We start from the raw sequence: 16,010 nt of genomic DNA, 5'->3' as shown, positions 1-16,010 counted from the left end.
TTTTGTCTTTCTTGACAATGGCAAAGATGTCGTCGACACATCTTTTCCTCAGTCTGATGTCTGTGTTGTTGGTGACTGATTGTGATTCGAGTTGTTGCATTATAATTTCTGCGGTGAAGGTGGATAGTGGTGACACAATTTGTGTGCCTGAAATTTGTCTATGGTATGAGTTCTGTAAGGAGAATTCAGTGAAGAGGCAAAGACTGAGTAAGTCTAAGATGTCATTTTTGTCAAGTTGTGTCGTGGCTTGCCAAGATTTGTCGTTTGTAAATAGTTCGTTTTTAATACTTTGGCTGTGTCTACTAGTATGGATGTGAAGAGTAATGTCACGTCGTAAGATATCATAACTGTGTCTGTGTCTGGTTGTAGTTTAACGGTGTCAATGTTGACGAGGAAGGTGGTGGCGTTTTTGATGGTGTGAGGCGAACTTTTGACTAGAGAATAAAGAATGTTACATAGATATTTTGATAGTTCATATTTAGGTGATCCTGGAAGAGGTACGATTTGTTGTATATAATTTAGCTATTTCTTTGTTTTTCTATTAATAATATAGGAATAATCCGTAAAAATTTGTAGATATACCTTGTTTGCATGGCTAGAGTTGATAATGCACTGATATTTCATATGCCTATAAAGTAAAATCCATATTTCTAGCACGTCTTTCAACGCTGCATTCTGGTACGATAGAAATAAAGACAGTGCAAGTTGTTGATTTTCTTTAACAATTTTATGGAGCAGTAGTTTGAAACTATTTACATATGATTTTTCAATCATTGAACATCATAAATATTAGCGTTGATTTGTTTCGTTGTTATTTATATATAACACGCTTACGAAATATTTTAACAAATTGCTAGTTCAGAATATACCCCCAAATATCGCATTTAAATTGCATATAGTAAAATTTGTATTTAGGTTAAAAAAGTATATAACGTAGACTTATATATAGTCTTTTCTTCAAAATACTTGAAAAGTTACCAAGACAATCCACATAACATTTAAAAAAAGCAATTTTAGCATTCATAATGTACAATTCGACATATTTTTAATAGTAAAGTTACCGTGGGTTTTACAAATATATTAAGTATATAGAACGATCTTCACTCTTGCTGGAAGAAATTTTTGTCATTAAGTTGTTTAGTGAAATTCTTGATAAATTTAGTGAACATTATAGATTTTTGTGTGTCGACGACTTCTTAGACTGGAAATTTTTTTACACAATTTCGAGTGTTTTTGCTGGACTTTCAGCAAACGTAGCCAAATTACAAACAAGAATTGCTGATTGATTAAAAACGTAAAATAATTTGTGTACTTATAAGTTTGATGCTTTTATCATTTAAAGTTTAAATGTTATAGAATCAAACTAGAATCTAGGCGCTACGCGCTTCGACGCCCCCGTCTTTCGTCTTGTTGTCGTCCATGGCGCTGCGCGTGCTCTTCGAACTTCGTCTTGCAAGTCTTTCCAGCCCTCGATCTTTTTTCAGCACCGCCCGTCGTCTGCTCGCGGGATGGCACATATTCCACGCGGTAGTCGTCGGAGGGGTGAGACATGTTGCCGTTAAGAATACCTGCGCCGAAAATACTGTCAACGACATTGTCCCCCAGCGAGCTGAGGGCACCGAGGGGGAAGGGGATAGCAGCATTCTTCGTGTAAGGGGCTATCCTGATGGTGGCTCCCAACAGCCTTGGGGGGAAAGCCAATCCCCCGCGGATCATGATTGCAGTTTGCCGTTCAGGCGGGTGCGTCTTCATTTGGTTGGCGGTCCGGTCTCCCGTCCCCTTTCCCATCAGCATGGGGAGCAGGCTCAACCCCGCCAACGCCCAAGGAAAGCCTCCACGCTTCATGAGCATTTGTGACTTGATCGGGTCGCTCATCGCTTTTTGCATCTCCAACGGCGACACACCGGCCCCCAGGCCTAACATGCGTAGGAGGGAAGAAACCCGCCATATTGGCGGTTTGTCGTCGCGAGGTCACCCCTGCGATAACGGTGGTTGCTCGTTTTCAGATCACCCCCGCGATAATGGCGGTTACTCGTTTTCAGATCACCACCTTCCATGTTGCTTCTTGTAATTATGCTAGCATAATTACACTATAACAACAAAACTCTACACGTCAAATGTAATTATGCTAGCATATGTAATTACTGTATAAATCAGACGACACTCCAGCTGATGCCTTTCTCTTTCGACATCGTGTACAAATACTGATCGAGGCACAGAAGGTTCACTTTGATTGACGTGCTGGCGTCAGAAGGGAGCGCAATAGGACTGTCCGCCACTGCCGTGAATTGATAATCTATTGTGAGATTTCCCCGCGCTTTTGCGTTATCTGTGACAGGGTCCAGATTGAGATTGATTGGGATCATGAACCAGTTGTTGCAGTAGTCCTCGGCCGTCATGAGCCCTTCCGTGCCGTACGTCTTTCCGAAGAACTCTTGGACCAAGTCGTAGCCTCTCAGGTAGGAACTTTTATTGGGGTCGTTGAAGTAAGTGGCTCCTGTTTGGTTAGCTTCACCCTCGCTGCACTGCCACGAGAACTTCAAGGGGTGATCAAAGACGTTCTGCTCGTTCACGATGATGCAGAGCTGGCTTAAGTTGGCGTGGATTATAGCCAATTGGTTACTGGAGTCGGCGGCGGCATATGGATTAAGTCCTGGTGCGTCTTCGAGCCTCGAGTCGGTGAAGAAGAGAATCATCTTCCTGGGAATCGGGGCATTGTGTAGGAGCGCGAGAGTGCCAACGTCATCGTTCAACGACTTCTGAACTACCCTGGGGCACCAGGTGTGGGAATACAGCTCCTTAGCGATTGAGACCTGGTTTCTGTAGTCTTTTTTCATGCGATAGGTGGGGTAGACAAAGTCGAGCTCCAGAAGTTCTATACGTATTCTACTGATAGCGTCTGCGTTATCCGCACCGCCCCCTTTGTTAGAAATGATCATGTAGCGACTGAGATCGCCTTGTGGGAGATCGACGCGAATCTTCACCTGTGTGGCCGGAGGCAGCCAACCATCCCCACTGGAGAAGAGGGGGAGGAATGGACGAAACTTATACGGAAAGTTCCCGCTGAGGACACGCACAATATCTTCTTGCACCGTATTCGAGAAGGCTTTCGTTGAAGAGAGCTGGACACCAGGTGCCATTTTAAGGGTATTATCGGCATTAAAGTCAGGACCGGCTCCGCCTGCTTTGTTTGTTGCAAAGGCATTGCCATTCGACGGCATTAACAATTATGTGTTTGCTAAGCCCGACTTGCGGTGTCTACGCCCCTACCAACAAGTTAATGAGGTGTCCTTTTGGTTGAAATTCAACACTAAAGAGTACATTTCCAAAGGGTATCCGATCTTTCTGGATCTGAGAACCGTTGATATCGATTAGTTTTAATCAGAGATTTAATGTGCCAAAAGATGATATGAACAACGTATCAAGCTAATGATGGGTCTTCCGGAGGAGCTTTGGGTTGCCTGCCAAGGTGTTGCTGCAGCAGCTCGCCACGATCTCAGGGGTCAAGGTCTGCGAATGAGAGGTTTTCCACTTCTGGAGTTCAGCGATATTGCCGATGTCTCGCTGGAGGTATGGAGAGAGCAATGTCTCGGGAAGTGTTTGTCGACATGGGAAAAAGAACCTACCGTGCGCGGTGCGGGCAAAAGGCGGCATTGCTCATTGCGGTCGCTGCCCACTTACTGTAGAAGCGCTCCAACACCTCGAGAATGTTTACAGGCGCATCATCGAGAACTGATTAATTCTGGCAAGCAGCACCCTTGTGATATTTAGACTCCAACTCTGCTTCTTGTAACTATGCTAGCATATAATTATGATAGCATATAATTATGCTGGCCTAATTATGGTATAAGGAATGGAAGATGGATTACCGCTCTTGAGCGTTGACATCGAATGCCTCCTGAAGGCCGAGCGAGCCCGAGGACAGTACGTTGGGGTCTGTAGCTACGACAGCCTACCCCATCTCCACGATGGGCAGTTTTGCATCAGCAACACGGACAACATCTACCCTCTCCATGATCCGGTTGAAGGGGGGCACCACTGGCTAACTGTTTGTTGTACTGGAATGCATGTGCTTGTCTTCGATAGTTTTGGACGTGCGCTCGCTGAAAATATCTGCTCAGCTGCGCAGATATTTTCTGGAGGCCTTTCCCGAGCGGGTCATGGTAACGAATACGTTTGCAGTGCAAAGTCAAGCAACGGCTGTCTGCGGGCGCCATGCTGTCCCGGCTGTTTATAGAAGAGGGTTCTGTAGAGGGACTTTTAAAAAGATTAAGGGGGATGTTCGGCGAAGACACTCTAGCTAATGATCAGAAGGTGCTCGACCTAGTGCTTCTGACCACTGGTGGTGGTCCTGACGATTTTGAATCTACGAAGTCGCCTACGACACGTAGTGTCAAAGCCGACGTCCCGACAAGGCATGGTCGCGTTTCTACGGACGGAAACGTTGAGGAACGTCTCGCAGAGGTTTACTACAGTCCTGCGGGGTACTGGCGCGGCCGTGCTGCTATCCCAAAGCTGGCTAAAGAGGCTGGCGTCGGCGATGATGTGGCTCATGAATGGCTAACAAAACAGGCCATCTAGCAGATCTACTTGCCCGCACCAGCGCGAAGTGCTATCCCCCGACCTAAGTTTGACATCAGCACCCCGAATGAGGTCCACCAGGCCGATCTCTTGTTTCTGCCTCACGATCGAGTCGAAAGATGCACATTCAAATACGCATTGACGGTCGTCGACGTAGCAAGTCGGTATAAGGAGGCCCAGGCAATCACAAACAAGACAGCGACCCAGGTTGGGAAGGCGTTAGAGTCTATTTATGCCCGTGGGCCTCTTCGATGGCCTAAAGTTTTACAAGTCGACCCTGGCTCGGAGTTCCGCGGGGCTGTGCAAAAAGCGTGTGATAAAAATGGTGTCACGATTCGACGGGGTAAGGTCGGGGTTCATAGAGATCAGGGGATCGTAGAAAGATTCAACCGAACTTTGGCGGAGCGATTGTTCGGTTACCAGTATCATCGCGAGCTGGCTGAGCCCGTAACTCGGAACAAAGAATGGGTATCAAGATTACCTGAGGTGCTTAAAGCGCTCAATAATGAAACTACTCGTTTGACGGGTGAAAAGCCCTCCCTTGCGATTCGGAAGAAGAGCGTTAAGGCCAAACCCGTTGCGCCGGCGCTTCGTCCAGTTGGTTTCAAAAAGCAGGGCTTGCCATCGGATGTTATGGTGCGGTATTTGTATGCGCCTGGCGAACTCGAGGCTGGCGAACGGCGTAGGGCGACCGATCCTATCTGGAGTGTGACCTCCCACCAGGTCGAGCGGGCTGTGGTTGAGGGTGGGAAGCCCGTGTTGTATTATTTGATTGATGGGCCCAAGCGCACGTTTGTGCGCGAGGAGCCCCAAGTGGTGCCCTTTGAGACCGAAACACCGCTGGCTTAGTCAATGGGGTCCTGTCATGCTTTAATGAAAGCTTTTACTACCAGGTACTATCTTGCGCTCAGCTGTGGAGCAGCTCTTCTACTGTAATTATCACATCATAATTACGCATTTATTTCTTCACCTGCGCACCAGCTTCCCTATGCCCGTATGCTAGGGTAGAGATCCCATCGGCCACGATCCAGCGCTTCGTGTCCAGCGGGCTCAACGATGTCTTGTTGACATGCTCGCCGAAGTTCTGATGCCCGCGACTGCGCAGCACATCCATACCGTGGCGAAAGCGCTTTGCTTTGAAGAGCGTCTCTTTGTACTGGGCATGACTGATATGCTTTTTCACGACGGCCTTTTTAACATCTTTGGCTTTGCGCTCCTCCTGACCATCGGCTTTCAGGATAGAGTACATCTTGGGCCTGAGCCCCACAAACTCAGCGATAGGCGCCCCAGCCTACTCGTCCTTCATCTTCCCCAGCACCTTCTTGTTGGCTGTGCTGAACAGCGGATGGTCTTTGGGGTAGTTGCTGGTGTCGTAATGACCGGCGTTGCGTCTCCTGTCGGCGTACACGTCCTCAGTCTGGATATCCAGCACAAGGCTGTCGGTGTCGGTGTAGAGGAGCTCTGCTGACGACCCGTACTGCACCTTGAGATGGTTGTAGTACCAGTCGTACATCAGATGCTTCGATAAGTCGAGAACGCTCATGCCCACGAAGATCGGCCGGTTGAGCTGCAGACTGCTTTTATTCATATGAACGGCTGCGAAGTCTCCCGCATCACCAAAGATAAGATGCCGATTGAATGTCGGCTTGGCGATAAGTTTGCGGAGTCTCTCGGTCTCACTTGGCCGGAGCAGCTTCACATCGACACGATTTCGGAGGTTCTCCATAGTCTTGCCGAAGACGCTGTTGTTCAACAGCTTGTAGAGGTTGACTTCAAAGTCACTCTTTGCCTTCTTCCGGAGTTCGGTGTTTTTCCGGATGTAGGGCTCCATCCATAAGCTTTGATCGAAGCGGAGTGCCCTGCCGATCTTTTTCAGGCGCATGCCAAGCTGCAGATGAATCTGCAGATTCCGATAGTGCAGGACGTATCGGGTCTTGTCGACCTCTTTTCGACCTCGTGAGACCCACCCCCATACATCTTTTTGAGGAGATTTTGCTGGTAATCCGACATCCACGCGTTGTCGACCTTCAAGCGTTCTGGCGCTAACGGATATGCATTGTGCTCATCATGCAGATCTTCTGGGTACTCCAGATCGACTTCGAGAATCCTCCTCTGCATCTACAGGCTGGTTTGGGTCGCCTTCACATCCTTGGGCGACCCACTGAACGCGCCTGTCGGCAGCGGCTGCGACATCGCCCAGCCGTACAGGTTACTGCGTCGTAGTACTGGATCCAGCTTGGGGCTTCCCATATCGGTCACCCTGGGGTTGTTGGCTTTGGCGAAGTGCCTGCTGGCCATGCTGATGCCGCCGCGCAGGCCTAAAGAGATGCATGTCGATGTCGGAGCAGCTCAGCTCAACCCCTGTGCTTGAGGAGAACGTCCAGCTTGGGCCGGGCTCGTGTAATAGTGGGCCGGGTCTAGCCGGTATCGCTCGAGGCACAACTTTCGGAAGTTCTCGAAGACGTCGGCGAGGAGGAGGACATCGGTCCGAAGGTAGAGATCGTGGTAGTCGCCGAGGCTTGTGCACCCGAAGGCATCCCAGACCCTTTTCCGTGGGCGTACTCACCGTCGGTAATGCCTTCGCCCGAGAGCTTGCTGTAGAAAGCCTCCTTCGGCGGGAGGGCTTACTCGTCGAATCGGGGCCAGCCGTCCATGTACTCGTAGGGGTAGACCGCCTTCCGGAGCAAGAGGGTACGCCTCTGGAGGTTCGGCTCGTAGTCTGCTGTGATGCGCATGTCTCGCGGGTCACTGGCTTTTACCAGGCCATCCAGGCTTGAGAGCATGAACTGGGCATGAACTTCGATAAATCGAAGCTGGCCGATACTGAACGAGTTGTATTTCTCAGCGTTGTTAGGGATGCAAGTGACCTTCCTTTCAGTCTCTGCGATATTCTGCATAATGAGGTGGCTGTCGTAGCCCCGCAGGTTGTGGAAGACAACCGGTATGGTTGTCGTCTTTGTGCTGAGCCGCAACTTCAGGTTGCACTCATTGTGGGCCGCACCTCGGTACTTGCCAGTAATGTGGCAGTGGTCTCGAACGGAATCGCCTTTTAGGGGCTTGCTGCAGACGTGGCCATTTGTGGCTTTCTTGTGGCTCCCCCAGTCCTTTCCTGTCATGTGCATAGGCTCGGGGTTATACAACAACGTCTTCATCTGACAGCAAAATTATCGCCCATCATGAATATGTTTAGGACGAGAATTATGTTGCTAAGAGGCACATTTGAAATAGTTTGCGCGCGAAAATGACAAAGCTAAAAAGCAATTGGAACACATAATTGTGTTAAATTATGGCATATGTTGTTAAAGCTAATAATAAAGTTTTGCAAAAATGTGTCAAAGCGTACGCAAACGCTAGGCATCCAAATCTCGGATAATTTTACGATTCTCCTTTTTTATTACCTTACTTCAGTGTGGCCATACTTTATTCCTTCAATTTTGCCAGATGAAATTTTAAAATATTCAGGTTCGTTTACGTCAAAAATTCACAAAAATGGCAAAAAGTTCATATTACATTTACTTCTAATTTTTAATATCGGAAGTTAACGGGAAACCTTGGAATAACTCGGGATCTCACAATACTACGAACTTTGTTTACGATCTGGCAAAACTGTATTCTTTCATCAATTATTCAAGTAACATTAGTACTCAAATTTATGCATAGTGAAAAATTGAAAATATTCTGCAATGTAAAAGCTAAACGTTTGCTTGCGCACCTGCCGAATTTTATAAAAGTTTGTAAGTTAGAACAACATCTCATTTTTTGAATAGCAATGACTATTTATCTGTGCCATTTTCGTGCGCAAGCAATTTCTAAAGTGCTTCCCGTAAACAAAATATTCACACCAAATATGATTATTATATTTTTGATATTATTACTGTCAGATGAACCAGATGAAGTCCAACTACCTATTTCCATCAAAAGTTTTTTCAAGTCAACGTGCGTTAATATCTACTTATTTAAAAGATTTTAAAGTTTATATTAAATTGTTGTCTTGCGTGTTATTTTAATGTAGAATGTGGATGCTTGGATCCTTAAATAACTAAAATTTGTTTGTTTTATTTAGAAAGAAGAGCTGCCAAATTTAAATCTGTGAAGAATTTTTTTCATTTTAATGAAGCTGATAAAGCTGTGATAACGCTTTATGTTGAAGAATTTCCATTTCCAAATATCACTTGTTATAAAGATAGCAAAGTAATTATATTTTGTATTGGAAAGAAAATGAAAGATACTCCAAATTTTAATTCATTGGCCTGCGAACAGGATCAGTATGGATTAAACGGTGTCCCTCAGTTGATTATTGAATCAATCTCTTTTGTGGGAGATGATGGAAAGTACACATGTGTTGCCACTACCAACAATCCTCCTGGGAAGGATGTTGTTTCATTTTACGTCAATGTTGGAGGTATACCTAGATTTTTTCATTTATGTACTCAACAATGGCCCAAACATTTTTGTTGCTTGGTTGCTTGGCAACGGCTAAGGCTTTTTTCGTAAAATTACATGATTTGGAACTCCCAAAATGTACGAACTTTAACTTTCTTAAATTTGAAACAAATGATGTTAACAAGTTAAGCAACTTTCTTGACTCCAAAATATTTTATTTAATTTCGGGAATAAAGCATTTTTATTGCAAAGTTGCTAGTAGATTTGCTTTTTAAATTTCTCACTTTGATCGTAAGGGAGTTTGATGTTGAAATTGTACTTTACATTTGTTCGTACAACTCGCCAGTGTTAATGACACCGTGTCATACAGACTGAAATGATTCATTTGATATTCTGATGGTTTTACAGTGCCACCATCCATCAGCAGAGGAAATAGTAAATATTTCACAGCACGAAACAACACTGAAGGCGAGATTAAATGCATGATAAGATGGTCTAATCCAAGACCCAATATAACTTGGTATCAACAAATCGTTATCAACAGTAGTGAACCTGTTTCGAATAACTGGACCCTTTCACTGTATAAGTCTTCGTTTAAAAAAGGAAAAAACAAAGGACAATATGAAAGTATTTTGAAGATACCGTGGTCTGAGGATGAAGCCTCAATGTGGTTCAGATGTGTTGCTCAAAACATTCATGGAAATGACAGTAGAATGTTTATGTTTATCCGATATGGTAAGATTTTTTTATTTGTATGGTAAATATTGTTTATTAATATTAAATTGATTGTGAAATGTTTCTTTTTTTTGCTGTAGGAGATAACTTTGATCTTTTTAAAGTTTTTCCTTCTGGGGAAGTAATTTTAAATGAAAACGAGGACTTTATGGCAATTTGCAGAGTAGATGTTTTGATTCGTGATAATATTGCGTTTTACAAAGAAAATCCTCGTCGTGAAGTGATAAATAATGAAAGAACAAACATCACCATAAGTGGAAATCCTCAATATCGTAATGTTACAATGAAAATACGAAATATCAACATCAATGATTCTGGAACTTACAGATGTAGTGAAAAAAATGCTCTCAGTAATGAATATGCTGCTGTAACGTTGAATGTACGAGGTTAGTTTTTTTGAAAATTTTTATCATGAAAAACATAAAGAAAAGTTTGTAAAAAATTTCCCAAATTCTTGCTGTGTAACACAAGGAACAAACTTTTTATCTTTTCACAAACTATCTAAACTATTTTTTCAAACATTGAGTTGAGATTGAAATTTTAATACTTGCGTTTTATTTGTAAAACTATTTAGCTAATTTTATTTGTAAAACTATTTAGCTATGAAATTTTGTAAAGTGCTTTTTTTTCTGGTTATTTTATTGTATAGAATTTCATTCTCCAATAATTTATGGCATGAAAGATTCCACAATGGATCAGTTTAAAGATGACAACATCGAGTTGATTTGTAATGTGTCAGGTAATCCTCAGCCCAAGGTTATATGGTCAAAAAATGGTGAAGAAATTAATGGTGAAACAATAAAAAATTGCAATAGTCAAGTTCCTAAATATTACTTGAAGAATGATGGAACAACTCTTATTATTTGTGGCGTTGATATTTCACAATCGGGAAATTACACATGCTTTGCAGAAAATCAGTTAGGAAACGTCACAGCAACTGTTTTTCTTAATGTTACTGGTAAGTAGACTTTGCAAAGATACATTTATTGAAGATAAAATTTTATAGTTTAATTAAGATTCACATGGAAGTGTTCTAAGAATTGTTCTGCAATATTTGTTTTGCTAAACTATATATCATTCAACTTTCAACTTTCATTGGTGGTATACCCGTCTTTTTATTCCTGCTATGTAAATTTGTATGTGCTCACTTACTAGAAAAACAATAACTTTCTAAAGAAATAAATAATGATAGTGATCTGAAATGTAGCCACATTACATGGACTTAAACTTTCTGCCGAAGAAAAGAAAACTTTTCATTGTGTAGCTAGTGGTAATCTTATAACTTGGGTACAAAGGATTTTTATTGACAGTTTATAAAAAAGAAGGGGGTAATTATTATTCTTGTAAGGCATGGAACCCTTTTCGTTCTAAAGACTGTAAAGAAATATGAATTTGTTGTCACTTGAACATCGATCTCAAGGTTAGCACGCGTTTTCATTTCGCTTATAAAATGTATTGAAAATCATCGTTTTTTAAGAGCTTTATATATTGTCGCGAAAAAAGATTGGACAAAATGAAATTCATCGCTTCGTTAATTTCAACCCAGATATGCCGAAAAGGCGAAAGTTATAACAGAAATTAATCTTTATGTAAATGAAATTTCCAGCGTCATCAACTTTCAAATAAGAGAAACGAAATTTAATGTATGTCCAATGTTAAACATTATTTTTCTAAATGATTTTGTCTTTGTTCTTAATTTTTCAGATCATCGCCAACCAGATTCATTGGCTAGAAGTGATGGTGAGTTATCAACAGGAAGCATTGTAGGATTAGTTATTGGTCTGATCGTTCTTCTGTTCATCGTTGGTGCTGTCATCTCCTTTTTAAACAAAAAAGAAAAAGGAAAGCAACACAAGAATCAATATATTCTACCTCCAGAAAATTATTCAGTGAGTTGTAGATAGTTTTCATTTTTAACTATATTTGAGAGTTTTTGATGCTGCAAGAAAAACTATTTTAATAGAGTTGAATTGAAGAAATGTGAGTAATCATTACACAAAGAGAAATGACATTTGATACAACCAGGATTCTATTAAGGCCTTTTAAATAACCTTACTTTTAACAAGATTTTTGACATGATTTTTTTGTCTTTTTGTTTATAGAGCGACCAGAAACATTTGCCAATGAAAACAGTGGCTGATTGAATGAAACGATTATTGGGAATGTTGTTGCGATGATTGCTTTTTCATATGTTCATTTGAACGACAGAACTAATTTTGAAATCGTTTCAAAACACTAAAGCAATCGATACTCGCCTGTATACGTACTTGCAATACATTTTATCCTTTCTTTTGATACTGTCGTGGTAATTGAAAAATGTTACCTCCAGCTTATTTAAAGTTAATTATAAATTTGGAGATCAGTTGCAATTCACAACTTTTCATTCACGATTATCTTTGTATGTGACCAGTGAGTGACCATGAATTTATGAATGGCTAAGTGACTAGTTTTTATGATCCTAACTTCTATTTCCTTCTCCTATTCTCAGAGACTCTCATTTACGAACGATAAACATTTATTTTAAATGATTTTTCATGGAGATGTTCAGTATGGGCAGAGGCGTAGGAGGCAAGTAAAAGTTGGGGAGACACTTTTCTTGCAAAAATGGGCACTTGAGTTGTAAAAAAAGAGCACGTTTTTATGTTAACTTTCATTCCATGAATAACGCTATTTGTCGCGGTTTAACACAAGTGTCTGTTTTAAACGTATTTCTTAACATTGCACAACGTTATTTGAAGCTCAGTTTTCATACAGCGATAAAACGGTTCTTAAATTATAAACGTAAACGATATGGGAGGTTTCTCGCTTTTTCTTTTAATTACCATTCATTTTAAAACGTTTAGACCATTCGTTCATTCAATTTTAACCCATTGCACGCTTTTGTTTATGTTTACATCGTTAATTTTTGAGCCATCGGTACACTGAATCCTTGTTCGCTGCTATACGTCATCTAATTTAGCTGAAAAATTCAGCAAAAAAAACATTTAAAAATTTTGACAGTAATTGCGAGTGCTGAGTTAGTACAAACTTCGAAACGGACACAGGTACACGTAAATTTTACTTTACAGTGAAAGAAAATCCTCGTCGTAAAGTGATAAATAATGAAAGAACAAACATCACCATAAGTAGAAATCCTCAATATCGTAATGTTACAATGAAAATACGAAATATCAACATCAATGATTCTGGAACTTACAGATGTAGTAAAAAAAAATGCTCTCAGTAATGAACGTGCTAATGTAACGTTGAATGTACGAGATTAGAACGTGTATGAAGTATACTTTATAGTTAAACGTTCACGATAAGTACGAATAGTTCAGACAAATCACAACGACACTAAAGATGTTCAACAGCCTGAGAAGATAGAGTCCATTGTTTGAAGCATATTGTTTACATTATTTTGTGAATTGGAAACGAAGATGCGTAGGAACTGCCAATTGAAGAATTTTAAGAATTGCAAAATATCACCTTCTTATATTTTGTTGAAAATCAACAATTTGGTAAACTTTCTGAAATCGTTTATACCACAGGTGAAGGAAAGCTAAGTTATTTGGACGGACTTACCTTTCTTAAAACCCATGTAAATCTCAAACTTCCATGTTTGGCACAATGCAAGTCTATACATCATGATTAACACAATGTAAATTTCTACACCATGGTTGGCACAATGCTGAAATACGTAGAACGTTGCATATGAATGTTGATGGAGTCCGCAAACGAGGTAGACCGAGAAGGAGATGGATGGATGCTGTGAACAGTGATATGAAGGCGATGGGTATAACAAGAGATATGGCGAGAGATAGAGACGTTTGGCGTAGAAAAGTTCATGGACCGGTCAACCCCCCTGGCGGGGATTAATACTGGCTGGTATACAAATGTTGTTTGTTTGTTTGTTTTGTTTGTGATTGGCACAATGCAAGTTTCGTCTACACCATGGTTATCACAATGCAAGTTTCTACACCATGGTTGGCACAATGCAAGTTTCTACACCATGGTTGGCACAATGCAAGTCTATACATCATGATTAACACAATGTAAGTTTCTACACCATGGTTGGCACAATGCAAGTTTCTACACATCATGATTAACACAATGTAAGTTTCTACATCATGGTTGGCACAATGCAAGTTTCTACACATCATGATTAACACAATGTAAGTTTCTACACCATGGTTGGCACAATGCAAGTTTCTACACCATGGTTGGCACAATGCAAGTCTATACATCATGATTAACACAATGTAAGTTTCTACATCATGTTTGGCACAATGCAAGTTTCTACACCATGGTTGGCACAATGCAAGTTTCTACACCATGGTTGGCACAATGCAAGTTTCTACACCATGGTTGGCACAATGCAAGTCTATACATCATGATTAACACAATGTAAGTTTCTACACCATGGTTGGCACAATGCAAGTTTCTACACATCATGATTAACACAATGTAAGTTTCTACATCATGTTTGGCTCAATGCAAGTTTCTACACCATGGTTGGCACAATGCAAGTTTCTACACCATGGTTGGCACAATGCAAGTTTCTACACCATGGTTGGCACCATGTAAGTCTCCACACCATGGTTGGCACCATGTAAGTCTCCACACCATGGTTAGCAACATGAAAGTCTCCACACCATGGGAAAACAGCATTTTACACATTGTTTGTTTCAAATAGTTATAAGCCAATTTAAACTGATTTCACCAATGTAGTATAAGAAGCAACCCCTATAGAATTTATGTGTTGTGATAATTATAGTTTAGAAATCATTAATTGTTACGTACTAATGATTTCATGTTATAAATTATCGCCAAACGTACATGTTTCATAATGTCCCTCTAGGTCCTCATGTTTTGTATGCCACTGATATCCATCAACGATTTAAGGCGACCTTAGGATTTTGAGTTAGTTACAAATAACAAAGTAAACGGTTTTCAATTGAAATTCCAGCTGACTAACTACAGATAAGAAATCATCTCTAAAAAATAAATCTTAATTTTAAACTGAAACGCTGAAGGAGAAATTATTTGGTTTATTTCTCAGAATCGTGATTTTGATTGATCTTATATATTTTGCAAAGATGCGAATTTTTTAGGTTAAATTTTTAAATTTTAGGCAAAGAACAATCAACACTTATTGCAATATAAACTAAATTATATCATAAAAAATTGCACTACTTTCAAACAACAAACTTCTGAACTTCAAACATGGATGTTTAGAGGTTTTATGAAGTACATTAAATTTACTTGGTATGTCTTAGTTTATTTTATAGATTAAAACCGATTTTAAAGTAATTTGTTTTTTAATTTTCATTTTGACCTAGATGCTTTATATTGCATTTGTTGTTAACGTTTCCCAGGAGACAATTTATAGAGTCGAAATATCACCAAATGAAGTATTGTGTCTTCATTTTTTCCATCGAACTCATAGCTATGTTGAGTTTGCAAGATGTCTTTGTTTGTCGTAGTATGTTTCATCCTTTTTGTCCATTACTTGAAGCAGATAATGAAATTAAAAATTCCAATCAATAATCAGCAAATAACCTCCGACTTTAAATTATTGCTTTTGCCAGTTGTCAGTGAGCCAATGACCAAGAATTTATGAATTGTATTTCAAACGGTCCAATTCTCTTCATGTACTCTGAAAAAAGAGGCATCTCCGATGAAGATGCTTAAAGTTTGATTTGAGTTTATGCTTCTTCTAACTTAACAAGATGTTAGATGAATTGTCTGAGCTAAAAGTTTATTTAGGGAAAAAGATTACTGGAATAACATGAATGAGTTTTAATTCGAAAGATTGTAGCGTTCCTTTTTCAGCAGGTATCCGTTTGGATATATTTAATATTTGACATTTTCGTAGTATTTAAAAGTTTTCCTTTTATAATGTAAACATGATAATTGGTAATATGATTTGTATTATTTCATTAACAAAAATGAAAGTGCTCATTTCTAGCAAAAAGTTAGTAGCGTAAATAGGAAAAATTGTTGCCATATATATTTAAATATCCAAAGTCCTGAGAGGCCACACGTTTGCAGTAACGACAGTCAAAATGTCAATTTTTTTGTTGGAGGAGGGGGGGGGTCGCAGAAACCAATATCAGTAACGAATTTTGAATAGAGGACAGAAAATTTTTCTATACTTGTAACATTACATCAAGTTATAGGTGATTGAGAAAATGTGAAAACTATAAAAGTTATACATCGTGGATCATTTTTGTAAAATTCTCCTTTATTAGTTGAGAAATATTTTACTAAAATTGAATTGCAATGGACATATCAACGGAACAGATGGAAGCACATGCTGCAAGATTAAT

The 16,010-nt window shown here is 40.4% G+C and overlaps 1 protein-coding gene and 1 long non-coding RNA gene across 2 annotated transcripts; both read left to right on the top strand.

Moving 5' to 3' along the window:
• On the top strand, positions 1–569 carry LOC124447378. Its single transcript, XR_006948716.1, has 2 exons — positions 1–207; positions 370–569. It is a non-coding gene; the product is annotated as an uncharacterized LOC124447378 (long non-coding RNA).
• A 6,342-nt stretch (positions 570–6,911) lies between these two features.
• LOC124445254 lies at positions 6,912–14,607 on the top strand. Its single transcript, XM_046995957.1, has 6 exons — positions 6,912–7,272; positions 8,645–8,983; positions 9,373–9,699; positions 9,780–9,868; positions 11,025–11,027; positions 14,540–14,607. Exons 1-6 carry the CDS (start codon positions 6,912–6,914, stop codon positions 14,591–14,593), a joined length of 1,173 nt encoding a protein of 390 aa, XP_046851913.1. The 3' UTR covers positions 14,594–14,607.
• The last annotated feature ends 1,403 nt before the right edge of the window (positions 14,608–16,010 follow it).

The sequence above is a fragment of the Xenia sp. Carnegie-2017 genome, unplaced genomic scaffold (assembly GCF_021976095.1).
Source record: "Xenia sp. Carnegie-2017 unplaced genomic scaffold, XeniaSp_v1 HiC_scaffold_22, whole genome shotgun sequence".
Taxonomy (NCBI): domain Eukaryota; kingdom Metazoa; phylum Cnidaria; class Anthozoa; order Malacalcyonacea; family Xeniidae; genus Xenia; species Xenia sp. Carnegie-2017.
Note: the sequence above shows the minus strand (reverse complement) of the source record. Positions and strands in the feature narration are given on the sequence as shown.